The sequence below is a fragment of the Microchirus variegatus genome (assembly GCF_963457635.1).
Source record: "Microchirus variegatus genome assembly, chromosome: 23".
NCBI lineage: Eukaryota > Metazoa > Chordata > Actinopteri > Pleuronectiformes > Soleidae > Microchirus > Microchirus variegatus.
In genome coordinates, this window is record NC_139824.1 from 6,997,714 (window position 1) to 7,013,611 (window position 15,898).

At 39.9% G+C, this 15,898-nt stretch overlaps 1 protein-coding gene across 1 annotated transcript in view; it reads left to right on the top strand.

The window, feature by feature from the left end:
• The window catches only part of tll1 (tolloid-like 1), a gene marked incomplete at both ends in the record, with an annotated part of 75,616 nt that extends 64,370 nt beyond the window's left edge, over positions 1-11,246 (top strand). The window contains 5 exons of the mRNA XM_083909144.1: positions 1,818-1,943; positions 6,357-6,484; positions 8,846-9,059; positions 10,271-10,521; positions 11,112-11,246. Of these exons, the coding sequence (XP_083765270.1) occupies positions 1,818-1,943; positions 6,357-6,484; positions 8,846-9,059; positions 10,271-10,521; positions 11,112-11,246 (854 nt within the window). The remainder of the gene's footprint in view (positions 1-1,817; positions 1,944-6,356; positions 6,485-8,845; positions 9,060-10,270; positions 10,522-11,111) is intronic.
• Between the last annotated feature and the right edge of the window lie 4,652 nt (positions 11,247-15,898).

Consider the following 15,898-nt stretch of genomic DNA (forward strand, 5'->3'; position numbering starts at 1 on the left):
GGCATTGACTGGTTGAGGTGAAGATTAGGAATAATGCTTTGTTTAGGCTGTACATGTGTGTGTGTGTGTGTGTGTTTGACCTGAAGCTACAATGACTACTGTGTAGCATCAACAGCAAAGCTTCTTAGCCTGTGATTGGGTGAGACTGAGCCCACAATAGCACTGTAATACCACATCAGACACACACACACACACACGCACACACACGGTCAGAGAGAGAAGGATTTATTGCTTTCCTTGAAAGCAAATCTCATTTCATTCACTTGAGGCGAGGTGAGATTCAGCGTCAAATACTCACATGCACTAGTACACTGTGTGTCTCCCTCTATCTACTCAGTCTTTCTCTGGTCATGTGTCCATCTCTGCTGCTCTCTTCTTCCCTCTCACTCCATCATCAACAAGTGTTTAGCCTCCCTCACTTTGTCATCACTCTGTGGAGAGGAAAAAGAGTGAGAACACCTTAGTTGTGCTGGCTGCCTTTGTTTGTCATGTTCATACGTGACAGTCATCTATCATTTCGTTTACATGATGTGCACCCAAACATTGTTCAAATCCACAGAATGTAAATTTGAACCCTAAGAACACAGAGCATTTCCGCTGCTTTTTCCCATTACTGTGTTTACACCTACAGTTTATACAGAGGCTATAAGAATGCGTAGTTGTGTATTATTCCCACGGCAAATCACCATGGGTTGCACAGCACCTGCGGCACAGATCCATGCCGCATGAGATATGTTCTCTATTTTTAATATACATAAATTCATCACTACATCAACTACAGCCTTATGACACCTGGGGGCTTTAAGTCTTTAAGTCCATGAGTCTTACGAGAACGTAACAGCTTTTATTTCCTTGTTTCAGCATATAAGCAAACAAATACTGTAAAGCTAAATTTGTGTGCAGTATTAACATCAAGCACATTTTTTTTTTACCTTTCTTACCATCAACCACATTTCCTACCTCTTCTGTAGACTTAATAATAGTTTTTTTCTTTGTGAAAGCCAGAGATTGAGTGATCCTAAAGGGTAATATGGCACATTCATTCAATGCAAATATTTTATTTACATCACTTAGGGGAAAATCTATCTGAAAGCCATTTTGACAAATTCAGTTTATTTAGTTTAGTTTGTTTACATGGAGAATTTGAGGTCTACATTCAGGTGTTTACCATTAAAACGTACAGTATTCACACGGTGGTGGGAAATAAAATTCACACAGAATCAGGTGTCAGGCGTCTTTCCACATTCTTGACGCTATGAAGCTCCCTGGGAAACAGAATGAAGGTTTTAGGTTAGGTTTTACAGCTTCTCTTCAGTTAGCGAGACAAACAGATCACAGCAGACTGATATAGCAGTGGCGTTGTTACCCACAGGAGAGAAAAGCTCATGTGAAAACAGCTGTTATGGTCAGAGATGATCCAGTGCTGAGGTGGAGTTTGCCACGAATGTACACACAGGTATTATTATACCTTATTTTCCTGCTTTTTGTTTTAATGTGAGCATGGTACCACTTTGAGCTGCGGGCTATTTAAACCTGTGATTGTTTTAAACATCATCTTAGGCTCTGTCCTCAATTTGTACCTCACAAGTTCACTTCACTGGCCTTACCATCATCATTTTTTCCTTCCCCTTATATCCTCCTTTTTCCTGCCGCCTCTCCCTTCTTAACTTACCATCCTTTCTCAAAAACCCTCTCTCTCTGTGAGGTCACCTTGAGGTCCCGTTCCTTCCACTCCCGTCCTCCGCCCGACCTCTCACTTTCCCCTCCAGTGTTTCCACACGAGTGACGTGTTGCATGCATGTGTGTGTCTTTCACAGACAAAGACGAATGCAGCAAGGACAACGGCGGTTGCCAGCACGAGTGCATCAACACAGTGGGCTCTTATGTTTGTCAGTGTCGCCATGGCTTTGTACTGCATGAGAACAAACATGACTGTAAGGAAGGTGGGTTCCACGTACATTCACATCAGCACACACACTGGCACAGGAGCGTGGCGGCGCACGCGCACGTCCTCGCACATCCACACAAGCATGTGGTCGTTCACGAGAGCAGTCACCGTTCGCCACACCGTCCCTACTCTGTCCACCCGTATCAGCGTCCACATGACAACATTTGAGTGATCTATAAAACTGTATTTACAGTTGTGTTCAAAATAATAGCAGTACAACATGTCTAACCAGATCAATCACTGTTTTTGATAGAAATGATATCACAACATGGCAAATAATTTACCAGTAGGTGTAGTAGAGTCAAAACCAATAGACCCAACATTCAAGGCATGCATGCCCACGAGTCTGTGTAGCTGAATAATTCATTGAAAGGACCGTGTTCAAAATAATAGCAGTGTGGAGTTCAACTAGTGAGGAGATGAATTATGGGGAAAAGGTATAAAAAAAAAGTGCAGAAAATTAAAGGCTACTTGGTTAAAATGATCTCCAATGCCTTAAAATGGAAAGCAAAACCAGAGACATGGAAGGAAACCTAAGACTACCGTTCAAATGGATCGAAGAATAGCCAGAATGGTAAAGACTCAGCCAATGATCAGCTCCAGGGTCATTAAAGATGGCCTGATGCTACCCATGAGTACTGTGACCAATTAGAAGACGCCTGTGTGAAGCTAATCTATCAGCAAGAAGCACCCACAAAGACCCTCTTTAAAAAACATAAATAAATAAAAGACTTGCTGAAGAGGTTACAATTTGCCAAAGAAAACGTCGACTGACCTAAAAGCGGACCTAGACCGGAAGTTCCAATTAACGCTGTTTTTTAGTGTGTATCTGCGTTATTACCTTGTTTACGAATCCCTGAAGTTTCGAAACAAAAAGTTCAGCCATCGCTGTGTTTTATTGTAATCTCGGGCTCAGCGAGATCTCTGAAAAAACCGGGTCCGCTTACGTAAACAGCATTTCTCCTGAACAGCAGATCCTCCTGCTCCGGGCACTAGTCCGGGCACATCCGGACATTGAACCACAGAAGAAGAAGAACGTCCGTTGTGGAGGTGTTTCACGAGCGACAGTGTCTTCTGACTCTGGGTCAAAGTCATAAAAGGGACTGCAGCGGCGGAGCCGTGAAGAAACTATTTTTAAACATTGTTAAAACAATGTTTTGATAATTCTCTTATGATGGTGTCGGGCCTATTTATCGCCAGGGATCATGGATCGGTTTGCACATATCAAGATACTTGAAGAGGTCATGTTGCCTTATGCTGAAGAGGAAATGCCATTCAAATGGGTGTTTCAACAAGACAACGACCACAAACACACCAGTAAGCGAGCAGCATCTTGGTTCCAGACCAGCAAATTGAAAGTTACGGAGTGGCCAGAACCAATCCCCGGACCTGAATCCGCCAAAACTTGTGGGGTGATAGCAAAAATGCTGTTTCTGAGGCTAAACCAAGAAATGCATGGGATGGGATACCTGTTCACAGGTGCAAGAAGTTGGTCGACTCCATGCACCACAGATGTGAAGCAGTTCTCAGAAACAGTTGTTAAACAGTTATCTATTCTAAATATTAGTTTAGTTGGTTCACATGGAAGCTAAATCCTAAATATTTTTCAATTTATACACTAAATATTTGAGTTTGTAGAGAAAAATGTTTTTCTTAATTTTCTCTAACGTAGTTAAGAAATGCATATACATTTTTCTTCATGTTATGATTTAGAATATAATGTGCAGTGTTCCCAATGCATGGAAATACAAACTATTATAAGGATTTTGTGCTTTATTCACGTTTTTAAACACACTGCTATTATTTTGAACACAACTGTATACTCACACAGCAGAGCAGAGCCGGGCTGTAGATGTGAGGCTTTCTGGTGCACCTGGTACTTGACTTGACTTAAGTCAAAAATATTCAAATCTATAACTCTGATTGGTAAAAATATCAAAGATTAAGAATTTTCAATGAAACGTGATTTTGATACCAAAGGATTTTGCGATCAAACCCCCATGACAAAGATACACAAATTAAACTTGGTATTTTAACAAAAACAAACAAAGATTTCTTGATTTAAAAGGCAAACAAATCATTTCTGCATCGTAGTAGTGGTTTCGATCATATTAAAACTATGAATATTAAATCATAAATACGTTTTCTGCATCTGTCACATACTGTATTATATTTATTATAAATAGTTTCAATCCAAAAACTGCCAGACAACATGTTTTTGTGTCAATTAGGCCTGTTTAAATCCCCCTGCATAGTTCTATAGGGCTCTTGCTCTCTGAGGCATAGAAGGTTGAGGAAGCACCACTTTACAAGACCTCTGACTTGTTTTTACTACAGTTCAACGGCTCGAGACTCGACCTTGTCTCACATGACATGTGAACTTCTTTGAGAAGACAAACTGCTCAGCTTGTAAGTCACCAAAGCTGGGTACATACTTACACGCAACCGTTGATTTGACATGTTATGCTCAGGTCTTTGAAGTTAAGCTTTTGAACACGCACACACTGACAAAAAAAAAAAAAGCTCCCCTTGTTGCTCATAAAAAGACTCGTGTTTCAAACATCTGGGAGCTTGAAAGCATCACATTTAGTGCCGTCTTCCTGAATATGTGTGTGTGTGTGTGTGTTTCTGACCAGGGTGACCTAGTAAGCTTGCACAGTCATGCATCACACATCTGTTGGCTTATGTGCGTACAGTACATGCTGTATGTGTTTCAACATAGACACTTAAATTGCCTGACGTGTGCTATTACCATGTTGGACTTAATGTGAGCGTTATTAGTCACCTGTTTGTAAGGGAACGAAATGTAATGCTGCAGTGTTTAACATTTAGAAGGGTTTCTTTATAGAAACTACCCATAATATGTATACTTGTAGTATATTAATATACAGTATATAAGTATATAATCCAAACCTTCAACACCTAAGCCTCAAAATGTCTGTCTGGACTTTTGCTTATTTAAACCATAAACAAAGGGATAGAAAATGTAATTTGAGTCAATGCTTTTTCCCATTTTTCCAGAATTACTTTCATTATCAGGCAGTTATTTACAATTTACTGCATGTTAAAATAGTGTATTAACAATTTAAAGTGAAGAAAAACAAAACATTTTATTCAGGAAAACACTGTCGTTGTACATGAACACCAGCTTTTGTGTGCGAAATTTGAAATTTCAACAGTATAACACATTTATTTGAGTCTTTATGTACAAAAACTGCAAACAAAAAAATGCAAACTACTGTATGTACAGACGTCTTTCCATCGCTCTCCTCTCTGGCGACAAAGAGAAGTTTGCAGAATTTAATGTCTCCATGTGTGAGTAGTAGACTCAGGGTCTTTTTTGGCAGTTGTTGGTGTGACATCTGTATTGACTACACTGTATCTAGCAATGCGTAGAAAAGCGACTTTATACATTGTTACATTGTAAATCCATCCAACTCATTCTGTACGCGGGTTCAGTTTGACTGACTCGAAATAAACAAGTGTCACTCTCGAACACATCTTGTCGTCTTCTAAATGCCCGCATCACCTTCACTGCTCCTTTCCGTCTAACATACGTATACAACAGAGAAACCTTAATGGACGATTGACGGCGTGACCATTTCCTCCCACTCTACCAAAAAGGGAGTTAAAATATCCCACATACAGATGATGCCATGTTGTGCTGGGGACATAATGTGGATCTAGAGTCTGTGGAGTGTCCATAGTGTCGAGGTCCTGCTCATATGCCCTCTGGACCAATTGCAGTTAACAGACTCGGCTGCAATAAAGCATGACATTACATGATAAATTCAATCAAATCAATATTCAAACTATTCAAATCACTTTTAAACCATAGACTGTATATAAAAAGTGGAGATCTGTTTGCAAAATGAATTATTGGACAATACCTGTATATTTTCCCATAAACTGGAAAACAATTTCCATCGTTTTCTATTGGAGGAGACCAATAGACCCGAAACATTAATTTCTCAAGAAAATGTTAACTGACGTTCAAAAAAAAGTGAGGATAGGGCTCGTTTTTCCATAGACCAGCAGAGTGGTCCCCTGATTACTAACTGCTACCTCTGTTGTACTTTCTGGACTCTTACTTTTCAAACCGGTACACTTCTATCAATAAAGGTATAGCTTTACATTCTACAACACATTATAATGAAACCTTGCATTTTATAACTGCAGTGTTGGTCCATTACAGTCTCACTGCTGCAGAGCGTGAGTTTGCATGAAATTCACACTGAACATGTCACCAGGATGTGTTGCTTTGAGGTCTTTTTCTCTCCAGTTTGCTTCTCCCGTTTCTCTCCTGCCTGTTTCCTTTCCATTTCCTCTGACCTTTTCCTGTGCAGCCACGGTTTTAACTTCCCCTCCTGTGTGTGTGTGTGTGTGTGTGTGTTGTGTGTGTGTCCAGCTGAGTGTGAGCATAAGATCCACAGCCCCAGCGGAATCCTGAACAGCCCTAACTGGCCCGACAAGTATCCCAGCCGTAAAGAGTGCACCTGGGACATCACAGCCACCCCGGGCCACCGAGTCAAGATTGTAAGTGTGCAGTAAAAATGAAGCAGAAAATGCATTTTCCTTTCTTTCAGTACAAGCCAGTTTAATTTTTACGCCGCCTTCCCTCATGCTTTATTCTGTCAGTTGAGAACTACTGTATATAAAAGCTTCCGGGTGCCCCCCTTTTAACACAGTGAAGAACATGCATGTTATATTTGGGTTAACTGTGAGCATGTGTTACTCATGCGTTTAGTAATAGGCCTTGGGCAGTGGCCATCTGCGTCTTTCAGTCTCCCCGCATGTGTGTGTGTGTGTGTGTGTGCATATGCATTTTGAGTATCTAATCATTCTCACAGTGGCACAGATGTTCTCACATTTTCTGAGCTTATTTACTTTTATAGTACGATTCCTCCACATTTTCAGTAAGGATGAAACAGCATTTCAAAAATTATCTGAGTGAAGAAGTTTGGCTGCATGGTAGAGCTGGTCATCTTCCATTTTGAAGGTTCAGCCTAGGCTAATTTTACCAAATTTTTGCTTCGCTTCTCCTAGTGGGCTCTCTGTATCCATTCATCATTTCTCTACGCACTGCTTTATCCCCACCTCCAAGTAATGATCTTTATGACAAGGATCGGGTACATGAAGGCAGGGGATCCAAGTGAATGTCGCGTGGGGGTTCATAATCTGCGCTGTATGCAGCCAAGTTTCGCTTTTGCACAAAGAGACTTTCCAGCATTTAATAGGTGCTGTTCCACTTTTTGGAACCGTTTTATTGGTGTTCCAAACTGATCTTGGACAGACTAAGCGGTAAAAGACAGGCACTTGCTGGCTGCAGTTTTTCCATGCATCATCAAAACATTCTGTTTTGGTCGTTATGTTTCGGTGTTAAATGTCTTTGGGCCGAAATTTTCTCTAATTTAGACCCTTTACTCCTCCTGTCTGTGTGCTGACTTGTCTTTGGGCAAGACACCACATGTTAGTCCACATGGATGTGTGCAAATGTGTGATTGAAAAAAAAAAAAACAAAGATTGCATATAGATGAGAGAAAAGGAGAGAAAGAGAAAGGTTTGTTCACAGAAGATGCTTCGATAGTTTGGCATGGTCAACTTGACGAGGTCTACACACACACACAGGTTCCCATCACTTCAAAGGGCAATGCATTGACTTACTCTAACCATAACCATAATTGACCTCCACCAGGAGGTATACTGTATGTTTTCGCTGGAGTTTGTCTGTTTGTCGGTCTGTTAGGGACCAACATAACTCGAAAAGTCATGGACGGATTTGGATGAAATTTTCAGGAAATGTTCGCAGGACAGGAACAAGTGATTAAATATTGGGTGTGATCCATACACGCTATCACTGGTCTGACCCAGGCGCGGTTAGTACTGGCCTAATCATAACCCTGACCCTAACCTTAACGTAACTTTAACCTAACTTTGACCTCAACCTAACTTTAAAACATGTCTTCAACTTAAAATGTATTAATTCATGTTATGGGGAACTTGAAAGTCCCCATAATAATGTGATTTAGACACATTAGATCCCCACAATAAGTAATACCAAGAAGCAAATTTGGGTATAAACAGGTGAATTCAGTTTGTTATTTTCCAAATAAATAACAATATTTTTAGTTTTCAAGAAGTTTTTTGAAAGATTTATAAAATATTTCTCATTTGATAGGTGGTCTAATAATTAATATAATAAGTGATTTGTGGGCTGATTATTTTATCCCGATTGTTCTTCAAAAGTTTAGGTTTAAATGTTTAATATTTTGTGGATTATTGCTAAGTTGACCCTTTAACACCGAGCTTATCGCAGACGACACGTTTGCACAAGCGCAAGTTGCATTACCATAATTAGGCAACAGTTTGTGCTATTTGAAAAAATTCCATCAGTTTCCGAAAGATGAAAAGTTGCACGTCAAAGTCAACATGTGGTTATTACGGTAATTCTGGAGAGAGTGGACATTGAGACAAAAACTTTGATACTGTTCAAATTTCAAATTTAACACGCAAAACCTGTTGTTTGTGTACAACTACAGTGTTTTTCCTCCTTTTAAATCGTTAATACTCTATTTTAAAATGCAGTAAATCCTAAATAACTGCCAGATATTGAACGTTATTCTGAAAAAATGGGCAAAAGCACTTACAGAACACTTTCTTATGGTTAAAATAAGCAAAACAAAAAGTCATTTTGAGGGTTAGGTGACAAATGGTTAATACACATTTGAATGGGATGGCTGTGCATAACCAGCAGCATGTGAATGGAGAGTCCAAGTTAAAAGCAAGTTGCTTTTCAGGAATATTGTCATGGTTACTCTGGACAATAAACAAATGTTTAACTAAATAAACAATCACCAGTGCTCACTCATCCACCTGACTCTGTCACTTTCTCTCCAGTCTTTCAGTGAGTTTGAGATCGAGCAGCATCAGGAGTGTGCCTATGACCATCTGGAGGCCTTTGACGGGGACAGTGACACTGCTGCCATTTTGGGTCGACTGTGTGGCAGTAAAACCCCAGAGCCGCTCGTCTCCACTGGAAACAAGATGTATCTCAGGTTCATCTCCGATGCCTCAGTACAAAGGAAGGGCTTCCAGGCAACACACTCCACAGGTGTGTGTTTGTGTGTCCATTTGTAGCATTATTCAACTTGTATTGTTATCATTGTTGTTGATTTAGTTAAGTCGCATATTTCTGTCCAAACTCGACAAAGCTGAAGAGAATATCGACCGAACACAACATCCATCCATCTTATACTGCTTTTGCCAATCTCAGCTGTCTCTCACAATCACACCTACAGTCGATTTAGAGTGTCCAATTTACCTAATCCCCAAATCTGCATGTTTTTGGACTGTGGGAGGAAACCGGAGATTCCGGAGAAGCAGCTACTAACCCCATGAACGCACACACGTGCACAGATACACACACTTCATGAGTTAGCACCAGCACTAATGCGTTTAACAACAACAACAACAATCGGTTCTTCTTAATGGACTCTCAAAACTCTGATAATTTACATAATCCAGCCAAGTGTGGTTTATTTTGAGTTATGACGGAGGAGAATATGACATCACTTCGTCATTCCGGTTCTTTAGAGAAGCATAAATCCGTTTCTACTTATTATCACTTACTTTTATGTCTATTAATGAAATGGTTTATTGTGAATGTTTACTTTTAATAAAGCAATTAAAAGAACCGCCATTTAAATCCACCCAATTTTACTTTTATGTCAACCGGAGTCCAGCAATCTTTTCAGAATTTTGTCCAAACCCATCTTTCCATTCTCTGTAAATTACATTTGACTAGTTTCTTTTTTTGAACAATACCGCCATCTAGTGGTAGGTTTCAGCACATACATGATAAAAACACTTCAAGAATTGAGTTTAAGGCCTTGCTCACTCACTCATCTTCTACTGCTTTATCCTCCACATGAGGTTCGCTGGTGCCAATCCCAACTGACATAGGGAGAAAGGCAGGGTACACCCTGTACAGTTCGTCAGTCCATCACAGGGACACATAAAGAGATAAACAACCATCCACTCTCACACATACGGTCAATTTAGAGTGTCCAATTTGCCTAATGTCTTTGGACTGTGGGAGGAAGCGGAGAACCCAGAGAAAACCCACGCACCCATGGGGAGAACATGCAAAATCCATGCAGAAAGGCCCTCGTTCTGACCGGGTCGCAAACCCAGGTGTTCTTGCTGCAAAGGCAAGAGCGATAACCACTACACCAACCATGTGGCCTGGCTTGAGTTTAAGGATTGTCTTCATTTGCGGTCATAATTTACAATTACAACTCTTTTCCATGTGTCTCTCTGCAGAGTGTGGAGGTCGTCTGAAAGCAGACGCTCGCCAGAAGAACCTCTTCTCCCACTCACAGTTTGGGGACAACAATTACCCAGGTCACACTGACTGCGAGTGGCTCCTCACGACAGAGCAGGGTTATGGAATTGAGCTGAGCTTCATCACGTTCGAGGTAGAGGAGGAAGCTGACTGCGGTTATGACTACATTGAGCTGTACAACGGGTACGACGCCAACTCACATCGGCTGGGCCGCTTCTGTGGTTCAGGGGTAAGACTTTATGATTTCATCAAGAGCTGAGTCTTTAACTACAGCAGTGCCTTGTGGTTGTGAAATCAAAATCTAGTGTAGCTGTTTTTTATATGTAAAGATAATTTCCTAATTATAAAAGTTTTCTTCACTCATTATCTGACATCAGTTTTTCGACTATTTCTAAATCACTTGAAGTGATCCATATGTCAGCTTTTTCATGACCAAAAGATCTCAGTGCAACATAAAAAGATGTTCGATCTTGGTTAACGATTGAGAAAGAAAGTTTCACCATTTGAAAAGGCCCATGAAAAATGATTTTTAAGATTTTTGTTGGGTTTTTTGAGTTGCATAGTGCAGCTTTAATGCCACAGTGCCACTTCGCAGTAGTACGTACTATAACATGTAATGTATGTGTCCTCCAGCCCACTGAAGCTACTTTTAAAAGTTTGCAGAAAAGTTCAAACTGTGCATGAACGAACACATTTTCAGGAAAGGTGTAAAAAATATATTCAGAAATCTAAAAACAAATGGCTGTGACGTAAAGACGACTTGATGCATAGAAAATGGGTAAGAACCTTTTCTCTCTTTCTGTGTCTCCACTTTCTCAGCCCAGAGAGGGGATTTACTCACCCGGAGACGCCATGTTGATCCGTTTCCATAGCGACGACACAATCAGCAAGAAGGGCTTCCACGTCCGTTACACGAGCACCAAGTTCCAGGACAGCCTTCACACCAGGAAATGACCTCTCACGCACAGAGTCCTTGACCTCTGATCGCTATGTAGCCCCGCCACTGTTAACTCCAACTTTCGCCATGGCAACTGAAAAAAAAAAGTACAGCATGTCCCCTCTGCTCTAGCCCATGGACACATGTGGACGTTTGTGGACATTCGCCAGACACGGAAGGAAAACAATCTTGAACATGTGTGCCTGTACGTGGCTCCACACAGGTCATCGCGCTCTGGGAGGAGAAAAGAGGTGAAAGTCAAAAGACGATTGAGCCGTTTTTCATGGGGGAGGTGGTCGATTCATTACTGCACATGAAACTACTGTACCTTTGTTCAGTGTGGAAAAAAACGGTCGCAGAAGACCCGGGATCGGTTGACTGAGACACTCCGTGGTTGCACGACAAAAGACAGCAAAACACTTCATATTCAGAATATAACATAAACAATATGGATGCTAAACGAACCGACGAGCAACAAGAAAACTGGGTCTTTTCTGTCTCCTGAATCATCCTTGAACTGTGCGACCTACTGTGATCACATGGCTGCTCATCATCCACAGTAACTGATAAGGAAAAACTATACAGACATTTTTATTGCCTTTGACTCCTGGGGACTGGTCTCTTCAACCCAGCTCAGAGTGGCTGCAGATGAGTTTATGTCATGTCTTATTGTATACATCCCACTGTGTTTACTGTATGTGTGTGTGTGTGTGTGTGTATGTGTGTGTGTACAAAGAAAAGTTTGTCCATTTGCTCAGAGCTTATGCAAACCGAAGAATGGGCGAAGAAATAAAACAATCTATAAATGTACAAATGATCTGTGATGTTGATGTTAAGCCTTGCATTTTTTTATTTTTTTTTTTAAATATGGATGTTTCCAGTTTCCTCTTAAACCCTATTCATCATTAGGTTTTTTTTTTCAGTGGATATCAGAAGGGAATATTTTTCACAGCTTTTCTCTCGAAGTGAAAAGGTTTCTGACTGAAGGGGAGATTCCCACGGTGCTAAAATATCAAAACAAACGCAGAGAAACTGAAGAGTGACTGGGTGAGGGGTTTTAAATCGAAGACATGGGCGTACATACTGCGTCAACAGCATTAGTCCTGTGGAACTACAATATTGCCTTAGAACCAAATGTCTGCCAGCAGAGGTCGCTCCTATGCTCTTGCACAGGCGTCTTGTGTGTTTCAGAGGTTTTTAAAGGCAGCGTATTTCATTTGTTTGAAGATCTTGAATGGTTTTATTGTGAGAGGAAAAAGTAAACAAAAACATGGGAAATGCAGTCTGTGAGTGAGATAGTCTCTATGTGCATGTGTGTCATTTTTATAGCTGTTCACAGAAACATATACGCTTATCCACACAAAAAAAAAAAAAGGAAAGAAAATGGCACACTTTTGGAAGTTTGGGACGCGAAGCGCAAAATGTATCAGGCTGCATATTTGTGTGTTCACTACCTGAAGCATTAGTGTGTGTTGTAGGAGATCGTAGAGAATCAGTGTTCTTGTACTTGCGACATACTGACGACCAGTGAGGGTTTCAAACCGACAAAGTGAGGGCATTTTTACGAAATTAGGACATTTTGGCCGGTCCTCACTTTGTTTTCATTGAAATCACTTTTTTAGGTTTTAAACATGCATATACACATCCTCAATTTGGTACAAAAAACCCGTTTTTCCAGCCCTGGTGTTTCACACACTTTTTGCTCTGGGGCTCCACCTGCAGACATGTTATGGTACTGCACCCGGAAGTTCTATATAGATGTCATTCATGAAGTAGATATTTGAAATTGTGTTGATTTATAAAGTGGAAATGCTGGTCCTCACTTTGCCAGCATTTTTTTTTACCCGGTCCTCAGTATGCAGCAAGTACAAGAATGTGTGTGTGTGTGTATGTGTGTAGGGGTGCGTGCGTGTGCGTGTGCGTGTGTGTAAGCTGCTGTACGTGCCAAGCTCCAGCTGAACCGGATCCTCTGTACGTTTCTGTTTCATCATTTCGCGTCTGTAGCTCAGAGACTCTGACGAGACGTCCTCGGAGGTGTGTGTGTGTGTGTGTGTGTGTTTCATTATGTTGTTGTTGCTGTCGTTGTGTCATGTCGTGTATGGGTTCAAGTGCCAACTGTTGATCCACGACTCAAATTTACTTTTGTGACAATTATGATGTGATGACATGTTCACACTTCAGAGTCAGACTGAATTAAAATCACTAAGATTCCCAATTGTTTAGCAAAGTAAGTAAAAAAAAAAGAAAAAGTGATTTTTTAACTTATTTTATGTTCTTGTCTGCCATGTTACTATTACCTAAAGTCACATTTATGCTCCATCTTCTTAAAACTTTACTTCTATGTATGTTCTTTGAGTCTATGAAGTATGGCTCCTGAATAGTAGTATATAGCTATGTTAAATATAAATAATCAGTTGAAGTGAAACAATTTTCATTTGGCAGATACTGTAGCTAAAACAATTCTATTTAATTTTTTACACGTGTGTTCAATCACCTGATAGTATGAGTTGTTGTTATTCATGACACCAGAATGAGCCTTTTACACGAATAGCAGGAGCCAGGTCAGATCTACGGTGGCTGCTATGGAACAAAACCAAACACCTTTTGAGTTTAAATGCTAACTGAAGGTTACACACTGTACTACCACATGTAAACATGATATGATCCATTGAAAACAACTCAAGACAAGTAATAAAGCATTCATCAATTTTGAAATTGTGATTCTGGCTTTTATTTTTTGTGTTTCAAGCCAAAGAATTGAATTAGGATTTGCGTTTTTGAACATAAATGTCTCACAATAAGCCTTTTTGCGGCTCTCCTGGATCTTGAATCATGTCACATGAGCTCTCTCAGCAGATGGAGTCCTACCAATTTATTATTACCGCCACTAAGAAGGTTTTCTGTTTTTTTTCTTTGTCTGTGTGGTGTTATCCTATTTTATTATTATTTAGAACCCTTAGAACACAGAGCATTTAGGCTGCCTTTGTCCCCCATTACTATAAAACATAGTATATGCAGAGGTCATAAGAATGTGCAATATAAAGTATCTTATATCATTTTTTTCAGCACAACCTAGGCAATCCGATGAAAAAAACAAAACATTTTGAGTAAATATATAAACACACATGAGCAAAATAAGTACTCAAAATGTTTAAAATCCAATAGAATTTGTGAAATTTGGAACTAGTTCAAAGTTCACTTGGCTCGTTTTTATGAACAAAAATTTAAAGAAAAAAACAAAAAAGTCAACTTTGTGAGATCTGCACAATTATTTCTAGTTTATATCGCGACTAAAATGTATACGTGTACACACACCCCCAGGATGTCCATATAAGGAGTTGTGTATTCTTCCCACAATTTACCAAGGGTGCACCCGGGCACAGATCATGAGCAATAAGGGTTAAAGGATGTAGGCTATGGCCTTAAAACATATACATTTTGGTGGTTTTAGGGTTTTAAAAAAAATCTAAAAATAATTGTTGACCTTGCAAGGTAGGAGGTGCATTGAATATGTCAAGCCATTGTAACCAAATTATTGTTTACAGTTTGTACACAATGCTTCACCGTCATCTGAAAAACATGAAGTTGTCTGCATTTATTCCTTATGTCAACATATGACCCCATTTCAAACATCCCAGGTTGTTATCAAAGAAGCTCAGGCCACTTACCTTTAATGGGAACAGTTTGTTGGAACTCCAGTTGGTGCAATAATGTTACATACACGCAGCAGTGTGAAGGACCACAAGAGGACGCCAGGTTTGAGCTTTTCAAAGGTAAAAAAGTAAAGACAGTATAAGTAAAGACAATTATAATGTTTTAGGTTAAAAGTAGTGCTTGTATGGTTCTTCTTAAGAATGTGAGCTTCACTGACCGTGAGTTCTGTGGAGTTATATTGTTCACCAGAGATCCAGGTCCACCTGCTCACTGACCCCCAGATCTTCTGTAGTGTTCCAGAGCTCAGTGTTTTAATTGCGTGTCATTCTTGGTTTTGATTCAAACATGTCTCATTCTGCCACCATCGACATCAACAAAAGTTAAACTACCAACACTCACTCGATTTGAAAGTTAATTTCTTGATCAAAATCGTTTAATTTAAAACCCTTTGAACCCTGAGGTAGAACTTGGTTTGAATTTCACATTTCTCAGTTTTTTTTATTTGCCTCCTGCAAAAAGGTTCAGTTTTTTTGTGTTGTTTATTAATTCTTTCTGATCATGAAAAGTGACTTTTTTTGAAACCTAGGGGTATGGCCATGGAAGAACCCCTTTTGGAGTGGATCCAATCAGGACGGTGGATATACCCTTTCTATATCATTGTAAGATAAAGCATTTTTCACCCCTGTTCGGGTTAGAAATCCAACTTATGCACAGCGCTAACCTGTCTGAGGTAAAATTGCAGATGATCATGATCCAGATTTCAGCACTATTAACTCATCAGTACAACATTTGTATCCCTAAAACATGAGAAAACAGTGAAAATTCTGTTTGAATCATAATTTCTCAAGCTAAATTCCAGATTGCTTGTTTAATCTGACCAACAGTTCAAAACTCAAAGATAAGCACATAACTATACACGTGGACAAAGACATTTTCCCGCACTGTTTCCCGACTAATTAATTGTTTTTTCTGATTATATGCTAGAAACAATATGGGTATCTGGTTACTCTGGATG